This window comes from Ciona robusta, chromosome 3, assembly GCF_009617815.1.
Source record: "Ciona robusta chromosome 3, ASM961781v2".
Taxonomy (NCBI): Eukaryota; Metazoa; Chordata; class Ascidiacea; order Phlebobranchia; family Cionidae; genus Ciona; species Ciona robusta.
Genome location: NC_143237.1, coordinates 1923897 through 1951546, shown reverse-complemented (window position 1 = coordinate 1951546; position 27650 = coordinate 1923897). Strand labels below are relative to the sequence as shown.

At 36.0% G+C, this 27650-nt stretch overlaps 3 protein-coding genes and 1 long non-coding RNA gene across 5 annotated transcripts; 2 read left to right on the top strand and 2 right to left on the bottom strand.

Annotated features, from left to right (window-relative positions):
• Positions 1 to 99: 99 nt before the first annotated feature.
• LOC149737584 (guanine nucleotide-binding protein G(q) subunit alpha-like) lies at positions 100 to 11381 on the top strand. Of its 2 annotated transcripts, none has more exons than XM_089875195.1 (7): positions 100 to 424; positions 3572 to 3756; positions 4651 to 4811; positions 5180 to 5308; positions 6221 to 6350; positions 8077 to 8230; positions 9803 to 11381. In XM_089875195.1, exons 1-7 carry the CDS (start codon positions 301 to 303, stop codon positions 9991 to 9993), a joined length of 1074 nt encoding a protein of 357 aa, XP_089731321.1. In that variant the 5' UTR covers positions 100 to 300; the 3' UTR covers positions 9994 to 11381. The 2 variants fall into 2 exon arrangements, with proteins under 2 accessions (XP_089731321.1, XP_089731320.1); XM_089875194.1 differs by lacking the exon at positions 100 to 424 and adding an exon at positions 2976 to 3151.
• Positions 7420 to 8258, bottom strand: LOC149737585 (uncharacterized). The gene is made up of 2 exons (XR_016384661.1): positions 8125 to 8258; positions 7420 to 7782 (listed from the first exon to the last, which is right to left on the bottom strand). It is a non-coding gene; the product is annotated as an uncharacterized LOC149737585 (long non-coding RNA).
• Positions 11382 to 14319: 2938 nt separating the features above from the next.
• On the bottom strand, positions 14320 to 21376 carry LOC149737583 (protein FAM227A-like). Its single transcript, XM_089875192.1, has 16 exons — positions 21032 to 21376; positions 20660 to 20845; positions 20192 to 20245; positions 20083 to 20129; positions 19630 to 19770; positions 19360 to 19458; positions 19197 to 19301; positions 18883 to 19120; positions 18370 to 18472; positions 18006 to 18114; positions 17707 to 17766; positions 16423 to 16563; positions 15776 to 15870; positions 15626 to 15700; positions 15033 to 15105; positions 14320 to 14608 (listed from the first exon to the last, which is right to left on the bottom strand). Exons 1-16 carry the CDS (start codon positions 21153 to 21155, stop codon positions 14531 to 14533), a joined length of 1728 nt encoding a protein of 575 aa, XP_089731318.1. The 5' UTR covers positions 21156 to 21376; the 3' UTR covers positions 14320 to 14530.
• A 1510-nt stretch (positions 21377 to 22886) lies between these two features.
• Positions 22887 to 27227, top strand: LOC149737582 (uncharacterized). Its single transcript, XM_089875193.1, has 3 exons — positions 22887 to 23577; positions 24036 to 24162; positions 25600 to 27227. Exons 1-3 carry the CDS (start codon positions 23296 to 23298, stop codon positions 26346 to 26348), a joined length of 1158 nt encoding a protein of 385 aa, XP_089731319.1. The 5' UTR covers positions 22887 to 23295; the 3' UTR covers positions 26349 to 27227.
• Positions 27228 to 27650: the final 423 nt, after the last annotated feature.

Below are 27650 nucleotides of genomic sequence, written 5' to 3'. Positions count from 1 at the left end.
GTGTACTTTTGTTAACTGTTAAAAACATGATCTGGATATTTGGATATTATGTGGTACAGGTGACCCATCTTTCCCCATCCTACTATATTACTTAAACTTACCAAATCACAGCGCGTACAGTTGAGTAAGTATAAGTTGAATAATTGTGCTGCGTATAAACCACACAATTTGGAGAGGCCAAAACAGAATGCAAGTTACTGCTGCCGCTGCCAATATTCCTATCTGCTACTTTAATCGGTGATAAAAGGGAAGGGAAATATTTACAACATCGAAGTTTGATTAGGAATACTACTCAGCAAGATGGGACTGCCATGCTTGCTCTCAGCCGAGGAGCGACAGCAGCGATTGGTGAATCAACAAATTGAGAAGCATATTCGTGAACGGGAAAAGAAAATCAAGAGAGAAATGAAGCTTTTGCTCCTTGGTAAGATTTTGTTTATATAACTTATAATTCAATACAGTGTAGGTATGTTTCTAGCAGCAGAAATGTAGAAATACTATTTAAAGAAGGGTGTTTTGTATAATAAATGAATGAAGGACTGGATGAATGAATGTATTGTGCAGACTGGTGTGGTTACGTATGTGTTTGTTTCTGGCATAAAACTTAACTTGGTGGTTTAACTATGTCTAAGGACGGTTGACCAAGGCAGGTGTTTTTTTTCCGAGAAACAGCACTATCTGTTTTGTTAAACATTTAAACGCTTTTACAGTTTTATTTCTAACGGCGATGCATATTTTTACACTTGCAATATATTTCGCATGTTGTACATAAAACGAACTGCAATAAAACGAAAACAGTCACAAAATCCCCATGTTATAGAACTGGTTTGCATAGATTCATGACTTAAAAGAGTCCCACGAGTTACTCATAGTAAGGTGGGGTAAGATGAAACATGTTTTCGTTCTCTTTTCTTATCCCGTCTGGTATTAACTAAAGAATATTTGCGTAATTATAAAAACAGTGCCCCCACCACTCTAAAATATATACTGTTGTTAATTTTTTTAAATAAGACTAATTTTTTTATGTGCTTACGGTTTTCCATATTACCCCACGGTACTCTACGTGGCGTTTTATTAACTACCATGCATTCGTTGTTGATGGAGATGAATCGTAACATCCATATCATATCTCTGAATACTGTGCACCTGACAATTCCTCTTCGCAGCTTGCGTTTTCTTTTGCTTCGGACATAATTTTCATGGTTGTGAATAGGCTACTTATTGGGTATAATTCCTTGGTAGAGCTTTTCGACGTCTATTTTATTTACTGTAGAACATTAGTTTTAGGTTTTCTGGAGTTGATGTTTGTATCTTGAATACTGTTGATATATTTATATAGTAAAGACTGCTATTTAATGCAAATTTGGTTCATACATGTTTTTTCAGGTTTATTATTTTTATGCTTGGCTAACTTTAACAGATTAAACTTTCATTATTACACAAAGACCTTCAAATTTACATGAAGCTACGGTTAATGCGATAAATTTAAAGCAAAACATTAAACCAAAGTCCGTTTTAATACTATGACACTTGAGATAAAATTTAGTGCAAAATATATTTTTCCCTTCTTTTCAAACATTTTTCCCACAATGCACCGAGGCCACACCCGGCGATACTGAGCGAAATTACGAGCCGGTAATTTTTCGTGTACTAATACTTGCAGGAGTTAGTGGACCGTTAAACATTGTTACATAGGGCGGTATTGTGCCGCTTCCAAAACTCACAGTCAGTTCAGTGAAGCCATGACGTATTTCCGACAGCAATATGTCTTGCAAAATTGTGTCGTTGTATATTTGAGTTCAATGTAAAGTACTAGAAAGCCGTGTGAGCTATTCGTGTAATACGCAAGAAAAGTTACAAACCTTTTTTAGTTAGAAAGTTTGTTTTTCTCTTAGCATATGTTGCATTGTATATTTACTATTCATATATTCTATATAACTGCCTGTTAACTGTAAGTGTATTTGTATGTTATGGTTATTTACCTTATTAAACTTCAGTTTATTGACAAAACGTTTCGTTCCAAAAAGAGGCAATTAAGTCAAACAGGCTAACATATTTTTATTGTGCTTTTAAAATTTACAATGTTAAGTTAAAAAATATCTTGTATTCTTAGGATGACCTTAATTTCGTGAACTATCACTTTAATGTGTGCAGGGAAAAGCAAAAAAAAAAGAATGAAACTATTTTAGGGGTGTGGACGAATAATAATAATAACTGTTTGGTCCTTGATGTATCGACTTAGTTGTAAAGTTAACTATAATCTTTGATTCTAAAAATACAAAAAAGCATCTTGAGAATGAAAACAACTTGCAAATATACAATCTAACATTGTTTGCATGAAATATATTAGCATATGCTTCAACATTGCTAAATATAATTTTTTTTGTTCTATCGGTTTATTTTCTATCGTACTTAGTTTTTATTTCAAAACAAATTATGCTGCAATAACTTGTGTTCACCGGTTAACATTTCCACTTAGTTTACTTCATATAGACAGGTGCTTTTTCACACAAAAGTTGCCCTTTTTATAAGGATCACATTCTGTTAAATCTACAAATGTTGAACTGCTACTCCTTAACTTTTGTGTAGAGCTGTTATATTCTTGTTAATAGCTAAAACAGTGACATTTAGCACAGAGTATTAGTTTTGGAAGCCAAGTTTTTATGTGACAGTTTTAGTCATAAAGTCGTCTTGCTGATATTTACCTCTTCTAGGTTTTATTAATCTCATCTTTGTTATTGTGTTCAAAGAGAAAAATGAAGTTTATGTTAAGCTAAAGTACCTAAATGATATTATATTTACATACATGTATGTCATTTATTGTAATATTGGCTAGTCATAAATATTTGTGCCATGCTAAAAGAATTTTCAATCTTCCAGTTCAGAACGGCTTAGACCTTGCATGCAATGGGTTAAATGCTTGGACATATTTCCACCGAGATGCACTTATGAAATGTTTGGGAGTCTGCAGAACATATTCTGTTACCTGAAAACGTCATTATAGTCACAAATATGCCATTAATGACAATTTTAGCAAACTGCTGTAAGAGCAGTGATGAAATTGAGGCAGAGAAAATTAATGGGCAGATTGAGCGTGAATTGAGACGCCATAAAAAAGATGCACGAAGAGAATTAAAATTGTTGCTTTTGGGTAAATGTCTTTAAAATCTTTCAAAAATCATATTTCATATAGAAATAGTATTTTTATCTTCAAAATCCCGACATTATAATTGTAATATTTTAATATTAGGATATGTTAGTAACTCTAATTTAAAATTGTTAAGGATGGCTATGATATATACTTGCTTATTAAAAGTTATTACAACTAATTTTTGCATTTCTGGTTTTATTTGTTGTCTCAACATGGTATGTGAATGTACCTTCTGGGTTATCGTGGCAATGTGTACATTGTGTTCTTGGCTGTAAAACTTTAGCAATGTTTGCTGGTATGTGTTACTAAGGATACGTTTTATTTAGTGTAAATACAATGTAAGTGGAGCCTAGTCTTTTTGCGTAACAATTCCACAGCAGTGGTTAAGAGAAAGTGCACTCAAAATTGATTGATTTTCAGGCACTGGAGAGAGTGGAAAAAGTACATTCATAAAGCAAATGAGAATCATTCATGGTGCTGGTTACAGTGATGAAGACAAACGGAGCTTCATCAAACTTGTCTACCAAAACATTGTTACTTCAATACAAAATATGTCAGCTGCCATGCAAACACTTAATCTTGAATATGAAATAGAAGAAAATAATGTAAGTAGCCTATAACATGGTTGCTACTCTTATAGGCTATTTTATGATACACCACATTGTAAACCTAACTAATTGAATATTGGTACCGTGAATAGTTTTAGGTTCAACCTTTTTATGATAAACACAACGACCAATTGCTTTATTTCATTTTGACCTCATAGTTTCCGGATTTGTCAAATCCCTGCTGCATTATTTCCTGATAGTTTCAAGGCTTTCTTTGATTCACATGAACATGAAATGCTCACATGACTGCCACAGTCATACGTGCTCATGAATCATGATGTACAAAGGGAATTAATCTTTAATGCTGTAACAAACAAACACAATTTTGCTTATTATATACCATAGAATTAATTAGTCATATTTTTATTCTTGTACACTATGTCATACAGATCCACTGCCATTGCTATTTATACTTTTACAAATTTTTCATCTGTAAATGTAGTATGAAATCTTTTTTTAGGTCTTGATTTTAGAAATGTGATTTGTCCACAACCTTATTTATATTTTAGGGCTTAGTCATTGATATATGTTTGTTCAAACTGTGTATTACCATATCTCTCGACTCTGTGATACATTATAGGCCAAGGGCGTCTTGCATTTAAAGTAACAATTTAATGTATCCTGCTTTGATTGCATTGTGAAGTTTTATTCCTTTTTATGTTATTTGCTATATCGAATTTATACCTGAAACCAACTTAGCTAGGTTTATTTACTTACCAAATTTGGTCAATACACTTTTTTGTCCCTGCTAAACACAAAACAGTGTCTTACTTTTACATATGACTGTTTTTTTTTACAAAGCCTTTCCATACCATATGAATTATAGCAATAATATATTTATATGTATTATGTTGGTAAACCACTATAGTCTTAACAGAGACTTTTACATAGGAACACGCAGAGGAAATTCGAGAGGTGCAGGTAGACAAAATTAGTAGTTATGATGATTTCATTACCAATATTTCCTATATTGAGTGTCTTTGGAAAGACACTGGTATACAAAAATGTTATGACAGGAGAAGAGAGTACCAGTTGTCTGACTCAACGTATTAGTAAGTATAACAATGTTCTTATAGTTCATTCTACATGTAGTAGCCTACTCAAGTAATGTTTATTAACGTTACGCTTAGTCTAAGTAACTTCTTTATAGTTTCCAAATAATCAAAAGTTATACATGAATTTTAATATATAAATCTGTTTAATGGTCAATTGTGGATCAAGTGGAACTTAGGACATTGGATTTTTGGGTTGAAAACAGCTGTGTACAAGAATACTGCAGATAATACTGCAGATGTACGCTTCATGAATTGTACTTAACTTCAATTACCAATAACTGCATTTACCCACCAGGTTTCAGTTCCCATAAATAGCATATGTTCGATGTAATACATTGTAGTCTTATTATGAATTTTCTTGACAGCTACCTTTCTGATTTGGACCGTATAAAAAAGCCCGACTTTTTACCCACCCAGCAAGATATCTTGCGCGTCCGAATCCCTACGACGGGAATTATAGAATATCCCTTTGATCTTGATCAAATAATTTTCAGGTAAAAATAATTCAAGTATCTCAAGTGTATAGTATAGGCCTATAAAATGTATAATACTTGCTAGTAGAACATGCGTTTTAAATAGTTGTACACAGTTGTTCTCTAGAAATTAGTATTGTTAGGCATGTACCTGTACTTTGGCTCCAACTAATTGTTCGTTTTCCTTCTTCTGCTGCATTACATGCAAAAAATCATGTTCTATTGAATTATTAATTCCTGGAAATGTTATTTAAGAGCAGTTTGTGGCTTGCTTGGGGATAAAGCGCTCACTTTAGCCAGAAATACTAAGCTGTTCACTGTTTTGAAACAAGTACTCAACATAGCTTGTCGATTGTAATCACTATTAAACTTGCTAAAATACCATAAATTCAAATGACGTTTATCGTTTAGTAACAAATGTACCAACCACTCATAATGTTTGTTTGTGTGTCTTAATAAATACTAACCACTACTATGTATTAATGGAATAAAAAAAATCATTAAATACGAAAGTGGAAAAACCCAAATCTCTATTACATTTGATGGTAAGGAGAATTCAGTAACACATGATATGATGAATCATAATGTAATAGTGTAACTGTGTAATATACTGCTTCAACACACTTCACCAAACACCACACCCCTTTCTATTATTTATCAAATGGTCAAGTAGTTGTACTGTTTTTAGTTTTGTAACCCCAAACTATACTTCATGCACTTTTCGATGTTTGATATTTCTAGTTAATTATCTTGTTGCTTTTTTAATGCCACTGATTACATAAAGCACTATAAAAATAAAATAATTCTAACATCCTGTTTGGATAAATGCCAAATGTTATTGGTTTTATAATTTTTACTTTTTACATCTTTACACTATGTACTTGGTGGTGACGTTGGTTTGAATTCCATCCTGCACATTTCTTTGACTTTCAGAATGGTTGATGTTGGTGGTCAGAGATCTGAACGAAGGAAATGGATTCATTGCTTTGAAAACGTCACATCGATCATATTTCTGGTTGCACTCAGCGAGTATGATCAAGTACTTGTTGAAGCTGGGAATGAGGTTTGTTGTTTAAGCTATCACTGCATCTATCATGGACATAGGTGCCAAACCTGGGATGGTAGAGTAGACAGGCCTACCCAGGAATTTTCTGCATTAATCAGTAAACAATAAAATCAATAAGTTAGATTTGTTTTAAAGGACTGTGTGTCTAACTATCTGTGACGTTAAATGTTTGACACCTAAGCTCTTATGCACACTTATAAAAAGTAGTTACATTCAGAAGACATAATGGTAACTGTTAAAAGTGAACAAAACTATTGTATACATTACTATATATAATTATGTGTAAATGTGTGTAATTGTTTAACTGTACTATATAGCCTATTCCTATTTTAAAAACTGTCAAGAGCTAACTATAGCTAATTTAAATAATGGGGTTTTCTTTAAAAATATTGAATTTGTAAATAAGGATGGTTGTTATACAATAGCTTGCTGTTTGTTTATGTTACTAAAGAGAATGACTCGTTTAGTATTGTTATAAACCAAACTATGTGTTGAAGTTATAAATTGATTGTTGATCCTGTGACTGTGCAACAATAGCACATCTTAGATAAATCTTCTACCAGGAAAATTTGCATATAGAAATAATTAAATTTATGGCATAAAATTAAGAATGAAAGGCAATAAATAAGTGTGCAATATTCATAAACTTTGTTTATAAAAGGTTAAATCTAGTTGCAATTATTAAAAGTCGGTTGTATGTGTCTACTAAATGTGCTTTCACTATGAGACTATATCCAGTTTACATAGGTGCTGGGGACCACAACATTAGGAATTAGGATGTACATTGTGACTGGTTGTTGTAAACAGTTCCCTTTAAATACAAGGAAGAGTGTTTAATTAGCTTGGCTTATTGTGGTGTATAGGCATCGTAAATGTGGTTGTGTCAACCTGCGTAACACCGGCATTGTTATTCATTGTTTTTGTCAATGGGTAATAGGGATAACAGTAATAGATTTATAAATATAAAGCTTTTCGTTCATTTATGCGTGATTGCGTGAACATTTTGTTTTTAAGAATATTTTTAAAATAACACAAAACTAGTTAAAATGTTTACCAAGAAATCTAGAACAAAGTACATTTTATATTTAATGGCGGTATTTATTCTCCTGGACAGTGGCAACTGTGCATACAGATCAATAAATTACTTGCAGACAGTGTGTTAATCAATTGCACCCAACTTTTAATTTGATTAATGTTAGTTTTTGAGTTGGTTTTGCTTTATCAGTATGCTCATAGTTGCTACTTGTATGTTTACATCTTAAACAAATTTATTGCTTCATTTCTGAGAACCAATTTGGTTTGTAATCGTTGCTGCACCGCTCGTGAACATTTTGTTAATTATCAACTTCTAACTGAAATCCTGTAGCTGTAGGTGTTCATCAACATATCCACAATGTGAAAAGGGCTTTTCAAATGAAATCAGCCGCACCTTTAAATAATAAAATTTGCATCTGGGTGTTAGGGTAATGAACTAAATCTCTCTAAATCCTTTATTTTGACCAAAATCCTACCCATATGGATAGAATAGGATCTGGTGCAAAAAAACGACAAAAATCAAGTCCAACCAATTGAATGGAATACTGAAAGATATATTATTTATCATCTAAATGACATTGTCAGCCTCTTATTCAAATTTAATCTATGAAAAAGAATGGTGGAAAACGTGTGTGTATATAATTTTCAAACCCCTTTTCTTCCATTAAACTATAAAATATGTCTGTAGAATCGAATGGAGGAAAGTAAAGCTTTGTTTCGAACAATCATCACATACCCGTGGTTCGATACTTCTTCCGTCATCCTTTTCCTTAACAAGAAGGATCTACTTGAAGAAAAGATCGCTTACTCCGATCTGGCCGACTATTTTCCCCAATTTGATGGTAAGTTTCTCATGCCCAAAGTTTGCTACTATTTTTTTAATGAAGTGTAAGCATAGGGTACCAAAGTTCTTGCTTAATTGGTTAGTTGTTATCATTCGAGAATTGTTAGCACAAGCATATTTATCTCTGAGTACATAAACTACTCCAACAAACGTGGCAACTGTACCAGATTACTCTCATTCCTAATTACTGATAATGATACATATTAATCATTCATTAGCCCTGTAGTCACTTACAAAACACATATTGTTGTTCTTGGTAAACAGGTGCATAAGATAGCTATCAAAACTGTTCATACCATGAACTGTACAGTAACAACTTTATCTTTTTGATTAACTCTTCATTAGTTACTTTATTTACCGCCCATGTATTTCCATATTCTTAGCATTATGTGAAAGTAAATAGTTTTGTTAATTCTGCTCATTGAAGCAGTATTTAGCGTTTCTTTCAAGAAGTGCCCGATCAGTTTAAAATAGTTTATTTTAGAAGGACTAAACGTTCACTTTATTACCAGACAGTGGCGCTGATACGCTGTTTGCTAAGTGACGTGTCTTTTGCTGAATGGGTACCTACAATATTAGTAATGATTACAAAAATTAAGAAGGGTATCTTTCATTTTTTACGCACTACTCTGCGGCGTGGTACTATGAAAGTGGTTATAGTAGCGCCGCAACCAATACGCTTTACGATGACGCGCTCTCTTATTACATATCTCTACATTGCACTGAGTCACAGCAAACTGCTTGTTACTAAATATAGCCAGCGGCAGTCGAAGGTATATGACGCGATGCCACGTGACTAGTACCTGCTCAAATGGGTAGGCGTATGTAATAGCCCTTTCGTTAATTTCTCAGTAGAACAGCAACGCTTTGTACTTATTTATACAAAGGTGTAATATGGTACTATTATTATACTCCACGTTTCTAAATCTAGTACAACAAATACCAATGTTTCATAAGAAAACTAGGCATAAAAACTCAACCCGCCGAAGTAAAAGTTCTTTAAGTCATCGGGAAATATTTCCTTTGTTGCCCTTTTGTGCATTTCTAACCGATATTGCGCTGGATGTTGCTGCTTCTCTATCGATCGCATTAGAACTTCTAATTTGTAATATTTGCAGCTGCGAAAGCGGTTGCTGATACAGGTTTAGGTCGGCAGGTCAACCTCTTAAAAACTTAACGTGTTTCTCGTTTATCGAAGCCAGTAATCCTAAACCAAGTGACCATACTTCCGCGTGTGCGCCAACGCTTATTTTCTTTAGAGCCATGCAAATATGAGAATAGTTCCCTGCACAAAGCAGTGTAATGCTGCTAGTTTAACACCTCTTTAACACCAGTTTAACACAATCAAAGGCTCTGATTAAGTATTTTACAGGTTATAGGGTTTCCATTTATTACTCCTTGTTTTTAATAGAGACAAAGCGTGTTTTAAAGTTGTATGGTCTTGGGCCTGGCCACGGAATACGATACCAGGGAGTGTGTAAAGACTCTTAAGCATGATCGTCGGTCCATATATATATACATTGTTCTAATAGTTATCGCCATTTGTAACATTATACTTATGTACCCCCAGGTCCGCCTAAAAATGCCGACGCAGCTCGTGAGTTCATCCTAGGCATGTTCGTCGAACTGAACCCTAACAAAGACAAGATCGTTTATAGTCACTTCACGTGTGCCACGGACACGGAGAACATTAGATTCGTCTTCGCTGCCGTTAGAGACACTATTTTGCAGGCGAACCTCAAGGAGTATAATCTGGTCTAGGAGCTAGGTACTGGTTCTTGCACCGTCGACAAGAGGACCCCTTTGCGCCGAACTGCAGTATGCGGCTCTCGCTTAGAAGCGGCCCGCATGCCGCCAAACCTATCTGCACTGCTTGCAATACGGATATCTCCATACGAACCCTAATTTTGGTTTTTGGCTATAGACAACGCGTCTTAATCGCACCGAACCTGGAAGCCAGCTATATCGTTGGTGAACGTTGTTGGATAGTACCCCCATACCGAACTTACGCCCTCGACCAATTTACGTTGCAGTCGTTTGTTCATTAAGACTTAACCGTATTGCGCGTAACACTAAACACCTCATACCGACAGCTCCATCACAACAATGGAAATAGGCCTGGTCGTTCTGCAGTTCTTGACAATTTTGATGCCTCGAATGACATAACCAGTCAATTGCCGTTACCATTTCCTTCTAATGTGAACTTAAATTACTAGTTTACTTACATATTAATAATATATATGTATTATATATATATATATATATATATATATATATATGTACAAGGTTAAAATTATATCTCTATATTGTGGTACTAACTGAATAGAGACACGTCGAAAAACCGACGTTTTTGTTTTCTTCGATAATGAAATGAAGTTATCGTTGTTTTTATCTAAATTATTGCGCAATGTCCCTCTTGGTATCATGTTTATTCGACACTAGTTCGAATTTTTTATGTTTATTTTTTCCGGCGTGGGTGTTCAAGCAGTATGCGTGATCGTGCTGCTGTCATATTATTATCGGCGTTGCAAATCGTCGACATCTCGTCCAAAAATAGGCTATTCCAGTAACACGTTCCGCCGCTATTTCAAACCCCTAAACAGGATACTCGAAATGCTGTTTCGGCTTATTCTTGCCTTAAATTGCGTGACCGGCGTAACTTTCTCATAACCACAGCTCTAAGCGACAATAGCAGGCCATACTGTCACCTTTTCTTAACTGTTAAGTATTTCACAGCAAACCATGTTACTGTATTAACTCCTGGACAATGTTACAACTTCTATTAATTGTTATTGAAAGGCGAAACTGAGATGTGCATTCCCAAATGTAGCGACTTTTCCGACTGCTCGTTAACATTGCGTCGACAAGGACCTGTACATAAAAGGCGCTTTTTTCCTAATAGGGTTTTCTCCTTTGTCCACTTACATGTTTTCATCCCGTATACTCGTGCTGGGCGTGGTTGCCAGACTTATAGCCCTTCCTTGTCACCGCGTTCTGGTTCACACCTTCGCAACTTATAACTAACCCAGTTCTCCACTTTAAGAGTAATTTCCCGGTTTTTCGCAACTCCCAGGCAAATTTTATTGATTCTGTAAAATTGTTATCGCGCCGTTTCAAAGAAAATACAATTACCACAGGAACAATGTTAATGCACGTAGTTCGCAATTCTCTTCATTGTTTTGTCAATCCTATATGTTAACCACTATGGTCAGGAATCCTGTATCCTGACTTGTATAGGGCGCTAAATCTGATTATTTTTACGCAACCCCATGTTTTCAATCGATATTGGATCCGGATCGGTAAACTTGACTTATCGACTTGTGGGCATTCGTCTTGTGTATACTGCCGGTGATCGCTGCTATATACACTACCCTACCAAGTGAAAAACCAGTTCAAAGGCCTGGGAATTATCGTTAATAATTTGGTCAAGCTATGATTGGAAATTGCTGCAAAAGAATATACCAGTACTTGAATATCCATGCAACATGACGTCTTGCATTGGTTTTTAGCTTATACTTGAACGTTTACTGAACAAATACAAGTGTTACAACGTGAGAAGGTATGTAAAATGTTGTTACTAATTTCTGAAGTTATTCATTCCACTCACGTTTTTACGTTAAACAAATGTAGCCTAATTTATTAATAATTTGCTATTCTGCTGTCGCCGGCCTATATTATCCTGCTAGAATGTCCGTTTATGATTTATAACTTTACACAGCTGGTTTTAACACAACATCAAATTTATTTATCTTTTTAAGTACACTTACAAAGTTTGGATAAAAAAAAACTAAAAAAGATAATAAAATTTGCAGCAAAACAATAGTCGATAAACTTAACCGGTATGATTCCCGCAGATAATACTGATTGTAACATTAGTTAGCAGACCTATTTCAGTCGAAAGAAAAGGGAACTGAAATCAGTCTACCAACTCAGCTACAACCGCATTTGAAAACAGCATCCTCGCCTGCTCTAATTCTTGCATTTCGGAAGAACTTGGCCGAAAACCGCTCAATGATTAAAGACCTATTGCCGATGAAGCAGCAGATAGGACTTGAATCACTGGCCGGTGATGGCCAACAGACAACGCACGTGGAGGTTCCTGTTTAGACTGTGTATTGAACTTAATAAGCCTTGGGCTACGATGGTGGTAACTTTAATGTTTACAGTTGTAACGCAGTTTATTCTTAAGGCCTTAATCGCTCATGCGGCGACGCTCATGCTCAGATTTATCTAATAAAGAGTAAAGTTATTTGTAGAACCCGTCCGGGGGGTTTTTGAAAACCGCCGGGAGAATTTTGGAGCTGTACTGTTACCCAGAAGTTACATATGGTTTTGCTTATTCAGACAGAGAAGTCAATATAAATATAGGCCGAATACGAGTATATAGTTAAAAGCTTATAAAATAACAATTACCTTGAACGCTGTATTGTACCATATTGGTTGCTGAAGAAGTCTAGCTTTTATGAAGATCCTATTAGCTGTTGAACTGTAGATTGCTGGAAGACTGAACTGATGACCATGGAACAGCAACAACCTCTTTTATACCCTTGAATTGGCTGGACAACTGTTCTTTTCATCGGTGCAATGTAACACGTCTGCAAGAGTGCCGACAGTTTGGACGGCTTGGTTATGCTGCTAGCAGCTGAGAAGAGATGTAAATTTGTCGCCACAAGGTCTAACACTTCAAATGGAATATACCAACTTAGGTAAGCAAGACTTGTTTATTTATTCGGCCGTATTATAAATTAGTTCTCAAGCGTTCATTAAACATATAATACTCTGGGGTAAGATGGGACACTTTTCGCACATATTATCCAAACATCTTGATCGTGTTTTAAACAATTAGCACTGTCTATGGGAGTCGTGAGGATGCCCTTTTATAATTCTTTGAATGTTCTTTGTTCACTACCAAACGGGACGAGACAATTAAATAGCTGGGTGTCCCATCTTCTCTCACTTCAGCTATATATCTATTTTCACACTGTACCATTTAAAAACGACTATCCCACATTAAACGACTATAAGATACTATTTTCTATTTATAAGTATCTAAATTATTATAACTCCAGATGTCCCGGATACTACAGCAAAATTAAAGTCATGTAAGAAGTCTTATGTTAAAATGGGATACTGCTGTTGTAAGAGGTCGGCTATTGGTTCGTTAATGGGTCCCAAAAATTATACGGTATACTAAATTAAATAAATGAATGACTTTTTCGGTTACTAAGATCGGAAAAAATTTGCAAAAGCGTTTTAGGACACTCGTGGATCAAACAGAAATACAAAAAATTCACTTCATAAAAGCCTTGCATATTTTTGTTTCCCACAGCGTTATCAGCATCGGGTAGTTAGATACGCTGCTGAAAAGTTGCAATTTGCACGTCTCACCCCGCTGTGACGTAACAATTAACTTTCCCACGCACCATTGTTTACAAGGAAGCTTTGTCACCAATCACGTGTTCGCACTTAATCGGCAATACAATTGACTTTGAAGAACCGGGTTTCCGACCACTGGAGAAGTGCGTTTTTCGGCAACAATACTAGCTGACGCAGGTCAGTTTTATATCATTAAACGTATTGAGAAAACACACAATTTTAACGCCTAATCCCAACCCGATTTGCAAATTTCGAGGATTGACACTGCACATCCACGTAATTTAACTTTGCAATGCAAAGTAACTTTTTCTATACGTATATATGACCATATACATAGCAGGGTGGGGGAAGATGAGACACTTTTAGCAAGTTATTTTAAATTTCCGTGTTTTATACAGTTAACAACGGTCTGTAGAAGTCGTGAGGATGCGATTTTATATTCTTTTGAATGTTCTTTGTTTACTATTAAACGGGACGAGAAAATAGAATGAAAAGGTGCCCCATCTTCCCCATCCTATTATATAAAAAAGGGTTGCCTGAAAGCTGATGCGTTTTATGATTTGTATCTCACCACTCTCACACTATCATGTCATGATAAAGTAGTTTTGGAGATAAAATTTTTGGTTTACAGGCCTATTCAGTATAGCTTTGCTGTTTCGTTTTTACTTCTAGACAGTATGCCTTACGGTTCTTGTGCACAAAAGGTAAATATTTAAAAGATTGTTTTATTTCTGAAAAAAGTTGCATAAAATTATTACATCGGTACAACAAACAAAAATGTAACGGTTTAATAATCAAAACAACACATTTGAAGTTAGCACAGTGTAAACAAATAAACAATTATTATAATATTCATTTAGGTAACCTTAATTGACCTATTACAATAATAAATGCAGGTAAATCTTCAGATTATAGGTAAATGTTAATTAGCTGGCTCTGCAGCCAAGGCAGCTTGTACAGCAGCAACCGCTCCAACAACGTTCACTTCATCTTGGTCTCTCTAAATAAATTAACATTAAAAATTGTCCAAATTTAATTAAAAAATGTCCAGGTACGGCGGTTCGATGCTCCATACTGATAGCGATAGGCATATGTGTCTTTGGGCAAAACACCTATCGGACATTGCTCCAACCCAGTGGCCACTAATTGGTTGTAACACCCTAGGTGTCTGAGTAATGGATCAACACTGGTCCAAATCACCAGTCTTTATAACACAAGCTGTTTCAAAAAGCTTGCCACCTTTTAGGGATTACCTTGTATGTATTGTTGTGGGTGATTTGGCGTTTGAAGTTTTTTTAAAATCTGTGGCTCACCATTTAAACAACTTAGTAGCCACTGGGTTGTTGCTGTTATATGTTTTACCCACAGCTCACAATGGCTGCAGTTGTTATATATATTACACAATACTATAAGCAACCTATTACCTTTAACTCCATTAGCACGAGGTTGCTGAGGTAACGTACTTGTCGGGGTTTGCTTAAAAGTTTTGACGATTTTCTGTGGTAAAGTGTTTAAACAATTAATGAAAGAAGAAATGTAACGCGTGGGGGAAGGAAACGGCAGTCGTTATAACACGAGTGTTTTTGTTCCACGCTTCCCTTGTGCTCTTATGAGTTACTACGTGTGTAACTTTGTGGGTGGATATTTTTAATACACAGTTGACAAATTAAACAACCCATGAATGAGCTTGAGTTAAATAATAATTGCCAATAATTGCCTAAGAACACACCCACATTGGTAGCAGCATTAAGCTTTGAATGCGTAGTTTCTTTGCCACAGAAACCAAACTTGGCACAATACATTGATAAACATCTATTGTATTTATTTGCCAGAGTTTTTGGATTTGAGGCTCAATGCTGCCATCATTGTTGACATATGCCTCTTTGGGCAACTGCTTAAATTGGTGTTCAGAAGCGGGTTAAACATAAAGTCGGGGTTAAAAAAACAGTATCTACATGAACAGAAGTGTGTGGTAACTTGTAAGGGGGCATATGAAAGTATCATAACATAAATTTACTTTTTAAAAACCCGATTTTCTTCAACTTGCTTTGTCAAAAACTCTTTGCTTGCTCTTTCCCCTTCAAGGTGAATTCTAAACAATTGAAAATATTAACACTTAATTGAGCCAAAGCTAGCACGGATCTAATACCACAGTGCTTAGTGTAACCTGTTAAATGCAGTAGCTGTGTCTCGCACGTTATGAGATGATTCTTGAATTAAATCATTATAAGTTCTTGCTTGGTGGGAAGGCAGGGATTCAATCTGAATGAATGAATAAATGAATGTAACTTACTTTATCCTCGCGTGGCCGGAAAACGACAGTCGTTATCACACGGGTTTAACACCTCGTGCCAGCTTACGAGTTAACATGTATGTTACTTTGTGGGTGATTATTTTTTTGGGAATTTTTTTATTTTTTTATGTATGGCTGATAATTTGGACAACCCATTAGTGACCACTGGGTTGAAGCAATTGTCGTTAAGTGTCTTGCCCAAGGACACATACGCCCACAATGGTAGCAGCGACAAGCCTTGAACCCATTACCTAATGGTTACAGGCAGGCGCGCTAACCACTAAGCCACGGCGCCGGACAAGTAAACAAACTTTTTTTTATTATAGACTATTATTTTATTGTTTGTTTTGCAGAGACTAATGATGCCATTTTATAGATATCACAGAATACGTCAAACTTGATTTTTGTCAGGTATGTATTTTGTAGCACATTTTGATACATGAATGTAACTTTTTTATCATCCCATACCCTGGCAAGCATGAAACTTAACGAGTAATTGTTTAAATTAATATTCTTCTTACTTGTGTTCTCCTTACTAGCTGATCACGACCCGTAACTTTGTGGAGACCTCTTTGGTAAAGATACTCACTAAGAAGAGGAGATCTTCCATGGATGTTAAACACTGAACGATCAAACTCAACGGATCTTCCAATAGCACACGACTAAATATTGAATTAAGGTATTTTAATGAATGTTTTTAATCATATGCATAATAAGGTAATAAAATATTTTATGAAAGAAACTGTAAAACATAATTGAATGTCAATGTATAGTCAAATATATTTGACTTAATGATAAAATATCATATAGTTGTACACACATAGGCGTAAAGTTTTACTAAACGTTAGGGTTGCAAAAACCAGAAAAAAGGAAGTCTTCGCGCCGGTAGGCGCGAAAAAAAAAACGGTTTGCAACCCTTTGTTTTCGGTTTGCAACCCTTTAAATATGTGCTTTGTTAAAGCTCATACAAACGTAAACGTATTCAGAATTACGTAGGGATGAGACAAATTAAAATTACGCGCGTTCGGCGAGTCCGTGTAATGAGAAACGGTCGAATCCGATTGCCTGGCGAGTGACGTCACAGTAGCTATGTCGCATGCGCCTTTCGTCAAGCCCGCACGAGTGTGTGGTTATCTTACAAACGAAGACCCGTCCGTTGGAAATAGTAGGTTTCCAGAACGAAATATCGCGGAAATAAACTGCCTAAAACGTTTCCAACACTGCTTTATATTTATATGCAATGTTTTCCTCAGGCAAGCAGCATATTTATTACGAAATAGTAGGGATTCACACGTGGATTCATTGCATCATAATAGCGGTTGTTTGAACCTGGCAATTGATTACGACATAATAGCGATTCACACGTTGATTACTGACGTCACAATAGCGATTCACACGTGAATTATTTAGCAAACAGGAGTTTAAATACCAGTTGAATGCATTTGTGTCGTGAATGACGCATCGGTATTGGCATATTTTAACGAACGTAAACGAAGTTTGTTCGCAGTAATAATGGCGTCTTCGTTTGGTCGAACGTAATTCCTTACGCATTATTAGTATGGAGAAAATCAAAGGGTTGCCAGGCAACCCTGCAACCCCGTAACTTTACGCCAGTGTGTACACATTAACATTTGTTGTAAACACTAACCACCAAAATGTTTGCCAAAAGAGCCAAAATATAAGTATGAATAACCCAGCAGCAACAGCCTATATTGGTGTGTAGTATTTAACAAATATAAATATACAATAAAAAGCATATAAATATACATATATGTAAATAAAACAACATAAAACCTACTGCTTACATTTTCCTTCAAATACTTTAATGAATATTTTTCCTTGGTTTCTTCACCAGTTTTTGGTTTCTGAATATGAAATAGTTTATATTCAAAACAGGATACTTGCCCAACCAAGTATTTATTCATATAATATACAAACTAGACAATAGACATACAAACTGGGTTCAATTTTCAGCCATATTAAAAAAATAATCAATCACATATATAAGTTACATTCATTCATTGATTAAAATGTTTTGCATGACATGATAATGTTACTATACTATTAAAACCATTTTTAAATTCTCTATCAAACTTTATTTTACCTCTGTAATAGGAGACAATGTTCCTTTATCTGTGGTTACAGTAGTTTCATTGCTTTTAGTTTTTTGTGAGGAGACAGTTGACATAGCATCAGATCTCGTGCCAAGCGCTCTTATTTTAAAATAAGTAAGTTCGATAAACTAGCAATTTACTACCGGCCGAATTAATAAAACATAACATTGTATTCACCTATGGTTCTTGGCTTCTTGGCCAGTATGTCTTATGGTATTTCTTAGTTTATTATTTATTTAATGCAAAACAATTATATAAAGCAAGATTAATGTGTCAGAATCATATTTATTTAAAAATCTTTATTTGTGAAAATTATGTTTAATTGTTTCAGTATCACTAGGTTTATCTGCATACCTCAATAATCCTTTATTGGACCCCGACCTTGAATGAGCAGTTGGCGTCTTTGTTGAAGTTACTGAACCAATAGGACTTAGTTTACCAGTTCCCTTCCTATCAACTGCATGGACAAAATATGCATATTTTAATGTCACTTTAAAAATGTAGCATTCAAACCACCAAGCCACGTGCAGAGATTTACTCAATAAAAACCAACTTATATAGGTTAGTACATTTTGCCACAAATGTATTTAAATGGTTAATGGGAAGATAAAAGTTTCATTACCAAAGTAACGTATATGTCCTTGGGCAAGACACTTAACAGCAGTTGCCCTTACCCAGTGGTCACTAATGGGTTCTATATTTTTAAGAATACAGAACAAAACCAACTACAAAGGTATATCACTGGTAACTTGTAAACGAACACGAGGTATGTGAAACAGAAAATCTGTGTTATAAGTTATAACAGCTGTTTTTGCCTCGCTATGACAGAATAATAAAAATCAATATTCAATTATCATTAAATTTTACCTTTCTCCCCAGATTTTGAAACTTTCATTGTTTCTTCTTTCCTCATTTTATGAGGTTCAAGTTGGGAATAATTCCATTTCTCGTAAAGCCTGGGTGGTGGTTGGATTCCTGATACCCACATGGTGGCAATGTTGAGCAAGTTCCCTTTGAAAGTTGGTTCGTCAAATTGTCGCCATGACTGGGGGAAAGCGAGACAGAAGGCTGAATATATTGACTGGGCCAATATACTGGCATAATTCTGTAAGAAGATTAACACAGTATTAATCAGATAAATGATTTACATTAGCATGTTTCAATGTAATGATTTAATTTACCATGAAAAACTTATCTCGAAATTTCTGATCTTTAGACATGAGCAAAAGCTTGACAAAAATCTGGGAAATCCGCCTGAAAAGTTTGCTTTGGCTCAGTTTGTCCGGCTGCAATAAAATAAAATGAATTTACAACAATTTTTGAATGAAGTGTTTCGTTACTTACATGATATTTGTCAAGGAAAAACCACCAGAAAACATCTTGCAACATAGCTCTCTGTGTGCGAGAGTACAACATCTTACGAAACTCTTGTTGATAGGTTGGCTGGAATGAAACTAGTGTAACATTTAAGATAAACTAATTACAAAGAAAATGATCTGTAGTCACCAACCATAACAGAAATAGATTCATTTTTGATAAAAAAATGTATATTTTGTTAGGAAAGTTAGTTTATGTCATGCTTTTATTAAATTTGGTTACAGCAATTACTTTTACCTTCCTTTTCAGGTCAGTTTGAGCTGAAATAACATGATCAATAACTACAGTGGCTTCCAACCCATGAGGCAAAGGTGAGTGACGATTCTGTACAAAACCTGGATATTGCTGCAACTCTACTAATCTTGGTGCGTCTGATTTCTAAAAATACAGCAATTTTAAACAACACGTTTTAGATACTATCACTAACACATTTTTCTAGTCATCTATGTAATCATAATTTTAGAAATGACCCTCACAAAATTAGAAAAAGATATATATGCCATCTAAACTTTTAATATAAATTGGGGGTTAACCAGTAGTTACTTTTTAACATACTTTCATCCTTAATAAATTTAATCGATTATTATTTTTTATGTTAATCTCAATAAATGCAGACCACAGTGCAAAAAACAAAGAATAAATACGTCATATTGACTAAAAAAACATGCATACTCAAATTAATAAACTAACTTTAGCCGGTCCTTTCCTTCGTTGTGTATTGCCTTCCGGTTGTCCATCTGTAAGAAATTATAAACAATTTATGTTTCCACTGCAAAATAAAAATAATTAAAATTATTACCAAATTCACTTGAAAATAATCCAGCAAATTTTCTTTCTTCTTTTTCTTCTCTATCTATTAATAACAAAACATGCAAATAAAACCGGTTAAAACATTTCTTGTTTTAAGGTTTTTATTCTGAGTTTCTTCCTACAATAAGAATATATTATAGGTTTTTATAATACAATCCTACAATATATTATAGGTTTTTCCTATAATAAAGTTCTGGGAAGTCTGCAAAATATGGCATTTTCTGGCGAGAATTCGCGCGTAAGACAGTAATTTTTTTGTACAAGCGTGTAGCCATGTACCAACCGTAAAAATAATTGGGAAAAAACTACAAGCAAAGCAAGGAAACATTTTTATTTTAACACAGATTTGGTTTGTTGTTTCATTGATTTTCAAGTGCAGGAACATTATGGTGTACAAAACCAAAGGTTTGTGAACAAAATTGTGCATTCACTGACTAAACTCTGTAGACCAGCATACCTCTAGCTGAGCGTGACCCACGTTTGGGAACAGATTTAAGTTGAAGTTGGCCAGTATTTGGATCATAGACTTCATCATTGTAGGAAGATCGGCTTTCGATTGCGAGTTTGCTGTCATATGTTGAAAGTTCGTTGTCCAAACTACATATTCTCTCATTTACTTTTTGAATTGAGCCAACCAGAAAAGCTTGAATTGTATATTAAGGAAAATACATTTATAAATTTTATTATATAAACACAAGAGAGTTACAATGGGGATAACCGAAGATACCTTTACTTTTGTTTTACTTGTTGCACAACAGATTATTGTATGGGTTATTAATTTGTTTTATTAGATGAGAAATAATTGGTATGTTGATTATTAAAAGGATACAAGCAGGTCGAACTTTCTGTAATTCTTCAAGTCGTTTCTTTTGTCTTTCAACGTTTTTATTTACATCAAACAAATCTTCTTCGCATAAGCTCATGGGAGACGCGATTCTACTTATGTCAGCCATCGTAAACTTTGTCACGTCAATTTACGGCCTATATTGAAGCACCAACCGTTCGTATTATTTACTGTTAACCTGCCTTTAATACACCCAAAGGCATTGTGGTGCAATGACTGTTACAACAGACTTATTTCGGCAAAGAAACCACAAACCTTATAGGAACTTGTCTATGTTTGTTCATTCAGTGCTTTAACATCGTAGCGTCGTTTCTATAACAGCGCTCAAGATCGCCGTCTAGCGGAAATTTAAATTTGAACTGACTGATGTGAACATTTTGGGGATTTTTTATAACTTAACTATGTCAACGTTTTTTTTTAACAAATTGCTAGATTTCGACGGTTTTTCGAAGACTACTACGGGTTAAAAAATGTAATATATATTTTTATTCGGGACTTTTTACATTTATTTTATACAGTCATGTACTGGGGAAGATGGGACACCTTTTCATACTATTTTCTCGTCTCATTTGGTAGTAAACAAAAATTATTCAAAGAACTATATACCTGTATCATTACAACTACCATAAACCGTTGTTAATTGTGTAAAACACGATCGGGATACTTTGATGTTATATGCTAAAGGTGTCCCATCTTCCACCACTCTACTGTACATCATATTTAATAAAACAAGAACATATTTTAGTGGACAGGTGGATGGCACCGAACTGTTTACAAATGTTATACTCATACTTAACATACAAAACTTAAGTAAAAAAAAACCAATGTGAAACAAACGCCACCAAGATTACACCTAAAAGTCAAGAAATAGTTTTATTTCCGCCAAATCTCCAGTTTACATTACCGACAACTTACAAAGTACTGAGCAAACATGCTATAGAGAATTTGAAGCAGGCGGTGAGGCAGCTGAACAAAATATGAAATTTATTTTGGGGACACTTGAGAAATAATTTATTTAATATTCTCACAGTGGAAAGATCTTGGTTATTTTAACACCTGTCGCTATAGGGAAGAAATGATTTCCAGAGTAAACATATCACGTCGATTGTGAAACTGTTTTCGCGGGTGCTTGCACAATAAACTGGCTCTATAGCGATTTACACAAAGCAAATTATCCCCCACTGACTTCTCAGCAATCCAAGGGGTCCGTAAGAGCCAGTTAAGGGTTTAAATCGAGAGCAAAAAAGAGAACTCGCTTGTCGCTGCTCGTTCTGCCCGATAATGACGTAACAAAAGAAGTGGCAGTTGCTAAGATTTCGAGAGGCCCGATCATTAGTTGATATAATACCCCATCACTTATACGACACTTTGGTTTGTTGGTATTAGCAGTAAACACAGCACACCAGTTTATTGAATTCACACGTCAGTCCCGGTAAATTACATGAGTGCGTCATATGAGGCGAAACATTGATATTTCGAAATGATCAGCTTCCAACACGATCTCATCCGTAAATACAAACTTTATTATGTAATGTGACTAAAGGTGACCCGTTGAAAATAAGACTTGATTTTTTCCATGTTATTTATGTATTTAATAATGTCTTTGTGTAATCCCTATGCACTCGGTTAGCTTATAAACTCGTTTATTGTTACAGGTTTAATTTATTTAGTTTAGCTGTATATACTCTAATTTTTATGTTTGTTCTGCACCGTCTGTTTTGGTAGTCGCAAAAACCGCGCGACAAAAAAGTAAAATGAAATATAAACATGCACTGTTTACCCTCTATCGACAGGAATTATGATTAAACAAGATAATGAATAAACTATTATGACGTTTGAAAGGGTTTGGGTGTGTTCATGTGTGCCCTATACGCGTGCACGATCCTGAATAGCCAACAGCGGTCGGGTCGGAACGGGAGTCGCAGTCATAACCAAGGCAGCTTCTGACAACAACCGCCACTGAATAGGAGGGGTGTGGCGCAAGGATAAGCGAAGAGAAAGAAGGGTAGACTCTTGTTAGGTTGAGTACGACGAGAAGAGCTCCAGTCCAGATCATTGTGCGATTCTATAGCGACTGTGAGCTGTTTTCGAACGATCAACATTTTGGATTTGTTGAGAAGCTATATCGTGAGACGAAGAACTTTGTTACCGATTTCAAACTGTGAGAATACACAACGTACTAGCTCTACCAAGGACGTACAGATATAAAATAGACACTGCAAGTTAATTTGCATTCCGAACACAAGAGCATGGCTCCAGTCACCAACGACGCTTTGCAGAACTTAGAGAAAATGGCAAGCCAGAATCAGCAAGTGCTTCGAGGAATTTATTCGCTTGGATTCTTGACAACCCCGCAGCATCACGTCATCAATCATGACGTCATCAAACATGACGTAACGAACCGCTGTGGCAGTACAGCGGAGAGCGGGAGTGAGGACGACGTTGAAGATGAAATTGTAAACGTTACCGACGACGACGATGTTGTTTTAACAGCATCTGAAACCCAAACCGGCAACCCTACTGAAGTTAAAGTAAGTTTGTAATTTATTATTTTTATTTCCGCCGTAAATCTGTTAATAACGTTCAAAGTTTGTACATGTTTGGTTAAGATACGGTCCATGCTGTTGTATAGGAAGCCAGTGAACCAAACTACTTGTACCCTCACTTACTGACTTGCTTCGGTTTCGAATCAATGCTAACGAATAACTTTAGACAAGGAGGGGCAATTGTGGCTTCCTGTTTTCCAAATCGTTGTGACGTAAACCGTTGACGTATCATGTACGATTTGTGTTTGAAAATAAATAAGATGGTATTTTAAAATGTTTTAGAAATGTCACCCGGCATTTAGAATAAAGTTACGAACCAAACCATAACGCATGATATTACTAATATTAGGAATAAATTATTAAAAGGCGCAATGAAATGCGAGTTATTTATCACTTCGTGAATTATTTATTGAGGACATTGTTAACCATTTTACACCTTACAGAAATCCGAGACTCTCAACCAGGATCGCCACACTAACTGTCAGGGAGGCAAGGCATACCAACGCCGACCCAAGCCGCCATTTTCCTATATTGCCCTGATCGCTATGGCGATACGGGACTCGGCCAACGGTAAATACCTACCTTTTTATAGTAGCGTGGGGTAAAATGGGACATATTTTTATTCTATTGTGTTGTCCTAATTGGTTGTAAACTCAGAATATTTACATTATATAACCGTAGGATTTCGATTCTAAAGAAGTGTTGTCGAATATTTTAAACTCAATCAGGATATTTGCCTATTGTGTGCTAAAGGTGTCCCATATTACCCCACAGTACAACATAAAGCAAGAACGGAAAATATTGTACAGTGTGACATTTACCACAAAAGTTCACTGTTTTCTTTAAAAGACATTTGTTAAGCATGTATTTTCGTTGCCATTTTTTAAATGGTCATTTTTATATTTGTTGGGAATTTTCCATTTAACTCACGATGAGGAAAATTATTTGTAATAGTTTGTTAACGATGTGAGGTGTTATTATATACTCCATACACACAACGTTCTCATTTAGTCAAGTGCAATTCAGACTGCTCAGCTGCTCCATGAGGGCTCTCTGGCGTTTCTTTCCAGCTAAATGTTGAACGAAAACGAATTAGACCGCGAGCCACGGAGATTACTGCGCGCCGTTATTTATATTTCGCATTTCCCCAGTTTGTTTGCTGGATTTGATCCCACGGTATTGATTTTTCGCTGTTGAAGTCCAGCTTACGATATGGAGTTGCTTCGCTAGGTTTCGATTCGTCAACATCAAACGATATCCGGTGTTGTTTTTACCGCTTTCCGTGGAGAGTAAGCAACTTCGTGGCTTTGATAAATATTCGATGGCTTCGCTTCCTGTTGCGTAAACAAGGAAAAACATAACCTGGCAATGTCAGCATAGCATTGTCGAAGCAAACGTATATTTTCCGGTTTTCGTTATCCTTTGAAAAGCTTCTTTTAAGCTGTGCCAACTATCTCTTCTTTGTCCCGGCAGTAACGTCCCGAACAACTAAAGGACGGTTTGTATATTTTGCGAGTGCTCAGTTTGGAAAATATGCTTTAGACATCCAGTCGGCTTAAGCACCGGGAAATAGGACGGATCCCTCGTGTTTGTGTTCTTTGAGCCTGTGTACGGTAGCTTGGGTATGACGCACGTTTTCAACATACTGTTTATTCTAGGAAATCAGCCTCGGCTTTTTACACAGGATCACATTTATCCAACAATGTAATGTACGTGTCGGTCCCTTTACCTGCTGTACACATATCCAGCGAGGTGTAATTTAATTACTTTTTCACACGCAATCGCTTTCACGCTATTGTGAGATTCAATCAAATATTATTCGCCGGAGTAGCGCAGATGGCAACGTTTAGAATTTGGTTCTTTCCACAAAGCGTATTCTTCATCGGCCACAAATCGCGGCGAGTTTACACAAAGAGAATTCGTATTCAGATTGAAATTTATGTTTAATCGCCGTCTTTTGTTAACGAGGAAGCAGGTCAAAAATAACTCGGTTTGTTTGATTTCCAGGCAAGCTAACATTGGCAGAGATCAACGAATACTTGATGAAGAAATTCCCATTCTTCCGCGGATCTTATACTGGTTGGCGCAACTCGGTCCGACACAACCTGTCATTGAACGAATGCTTTCAAAAGATTCTGCGTGATCCATCCAGGCCGTGGGGAAAAGATAACTACTGGACCATCAACCCGAACAGCGAATACACATTCGCCGATGGTGTGTTCAGGCGCAGAAGAAAACGTCTCGCTGCCAGAATTTCAAGAAAATCGCCAGTTGCTCGTGGCCCAATGATGACATCACTCGTTACTACGTCATCACCCACACCCACAGTGATGTCATCACGTTCTATCTCCAGCGACGAATCACGAAGCGACAGCGAGAGCGTGGGTTCTCCAGCCCCATTCTCTATTGAAAGTATCTTATCACGAAAAGATTCCAAAGTCCCAAAGCGGCCAAGTATTGACTACCACCACCAGGTGAGCCACCAGCAACTACCGACCTCTCCTCCCAGAGATGTCACTGGATTCCCCCTGTCGTTGTACACCCAGAATCCATTCTTGGCATACAAATCGTGCTCACTGGATCCCGTGGCTTACCAGCAGTTCATGCACCTCCAAGCTGTCCAGGCAAGCATGCTAGCAGCTGCATCCAACCAAACCCGTACCAGTTCGCCCCCACTTTTTAACAAGAATATGTTCCTTTATCCTTCATATGCATTCACCAGCCCATTCGGCAGGGAGCGGTTAATACCGACGTAAACAAAAATAGCAAACAGAATATCTAGCTGAGCTACAAGCCATGCGACGTACTTCCACTACGGAGGTTAAGTTACCTATTCTAATTTAAAGACTTTTTATTTTTTGCATATACTTTTGTACTTTAACATAACGATGGTGTCAACTCGACGCCTGACCTATTTTTACAAAGAGACCACATGTGCTCTACTGTATTTAGCGAATACTTTGTGTAGAAACTTCAACACAAAGTGCTGCTGCCTTCCAAGCGGAGGCCCTGAACACTTTTCATCAGCACAATTTTTTCAGATATCTGTTTATTTGTATATGAGGTATCGTTTGATTTACATACCCGGAAACCAACTTCAACTGTAGCTGCAATTTTTATGTCAGACTATGCAAACGGTGCCGTTATTTTAATTCCCCTTTCGCCTCACTCTGACACAGTTTTGAGATAGATGACCAAGTGGTGTGTCCACCACTGCCTTATTATTTTACTAGCAGCGTTGTAGAAGTAGCGTACGGATACGGCCTTTATAAATACGGGTGTTCTTTTCCGATCGCGATTTTCTACAATCTATTTGCACGACATGATCATACTTGTTTATGATTGCACTTTGTACGCACGTAGATTTATACGCATTTGTAAAAAGGCTTAATTGCATTGTGAGTTCCACGAGTATTCCACGGGACATAAAGTTAGTGTCGACAATATGCATTAATTCAACTATATTTTAAAACGTCCGTTTCCGAACATTTTCAATAATGTGTCAATGAATTTAAATGAAACATATGTAAATCATTTTTGTTATAATTAACAACCTGGTGATATAATTAACTACGATCGCAATGTATTCTATATATTCTGGCTTTGCAATACAAGACTCACCTTCATATGATAAATGTGATCTTTTGTAACGTTTTCAAGGCTATATTGTGTCTCGGCCAAATGCTACTGAACTTGTATGTAAGAACGTGGGTGGTAAATACGCACCCAGTGCTTAAACAAGACATTATTAAACCAGACGCTTCTTTCAACTACTTGGGAATACTAAAAGCGGTACGCTAATGCCCCCAGAAACGAAAACAAACATTACAGTCCTTTCACGGGCATCGGGACACTGCACCAGACAACGGTGTATAGGCGTCATGACGGCACAACTTCGATGTTCTAACGACGAAATAAACACGTATGCTGCGCCAGAGTGTCGACTGTCGCTAAAAAGCTTTGAACGCGCTTTTGGATCCATTGGAAAAATATGATAGCTTGGTTAATGTACAATACCTACGAGATTGGGCTTGACCAGAATGAGGCGTATACGGAAA

Bases quoted from the DNA above. Each gene is read 5' to 3' on its own strand.
- LOC149737582 (XM_089875193.1), top strand. From the start codon at position 23,296: ATGGCTCCAGTCACCAACGACGCTTTGCAGAACTTAGAGAAAATGGCA. The intron at 23,578-24,035 runs GTAAGTTTGTAA...TACACCTTACAG, and splicing joins GCAACCCTACTGAAGTTAAA to AAATCCGAGACTCTCAACCA. The intron at 24,163-25,599 runs GTAAATACCTAC...TTTGATTTCCAG, and splicing joins GATACGGGACTCGGCCAACG to GCAAGCTAACATTGGCAGAG.
- LOC149737583 (XM_089875192.1), bottom strand. From the start codon at position 21,155: ATGGCTGACATAAGTAGAATCGCGTCTCCCATGAGCTTATGCGAAGAA. The intron at 19,121-19,196 runs GTAAATTAAATC...ATCTTCTTACAG, and splicing joins TTCGAGATAAGTTTTTCATG to AATTATGCCAGTATATTGGC. The intron at 18,473-18,882 runs GTAAAATTTAAT...TTGTCCATGCAG, and splicing joins TTCAAAATCTGGGGAGAAAG to TTGATAGGAAGGGAACTGGT.
- LOC149737584 (XM_089875194.1), top strand. From the start codon at position 3,013: ATGCCATTAATGACAATTTTAGCAAACTGCTGTAAGAGCAGTGATGAA. The intron at 6,351-8,076 runs GTTTGTTGTTTA...ATATGTCTGTAG, and splicing joins TTGTTGAAGCTGGGAATGAG to AATCGAATGGAGGAAAGTAA. The intron at 8,231-9,802 runs GTAAGTTTCTCA...ATGTACCCCCAG, and splicing joins CTATTTTCCCCAATTTGATG to GTCCGCCTAAAAATGCCGAC.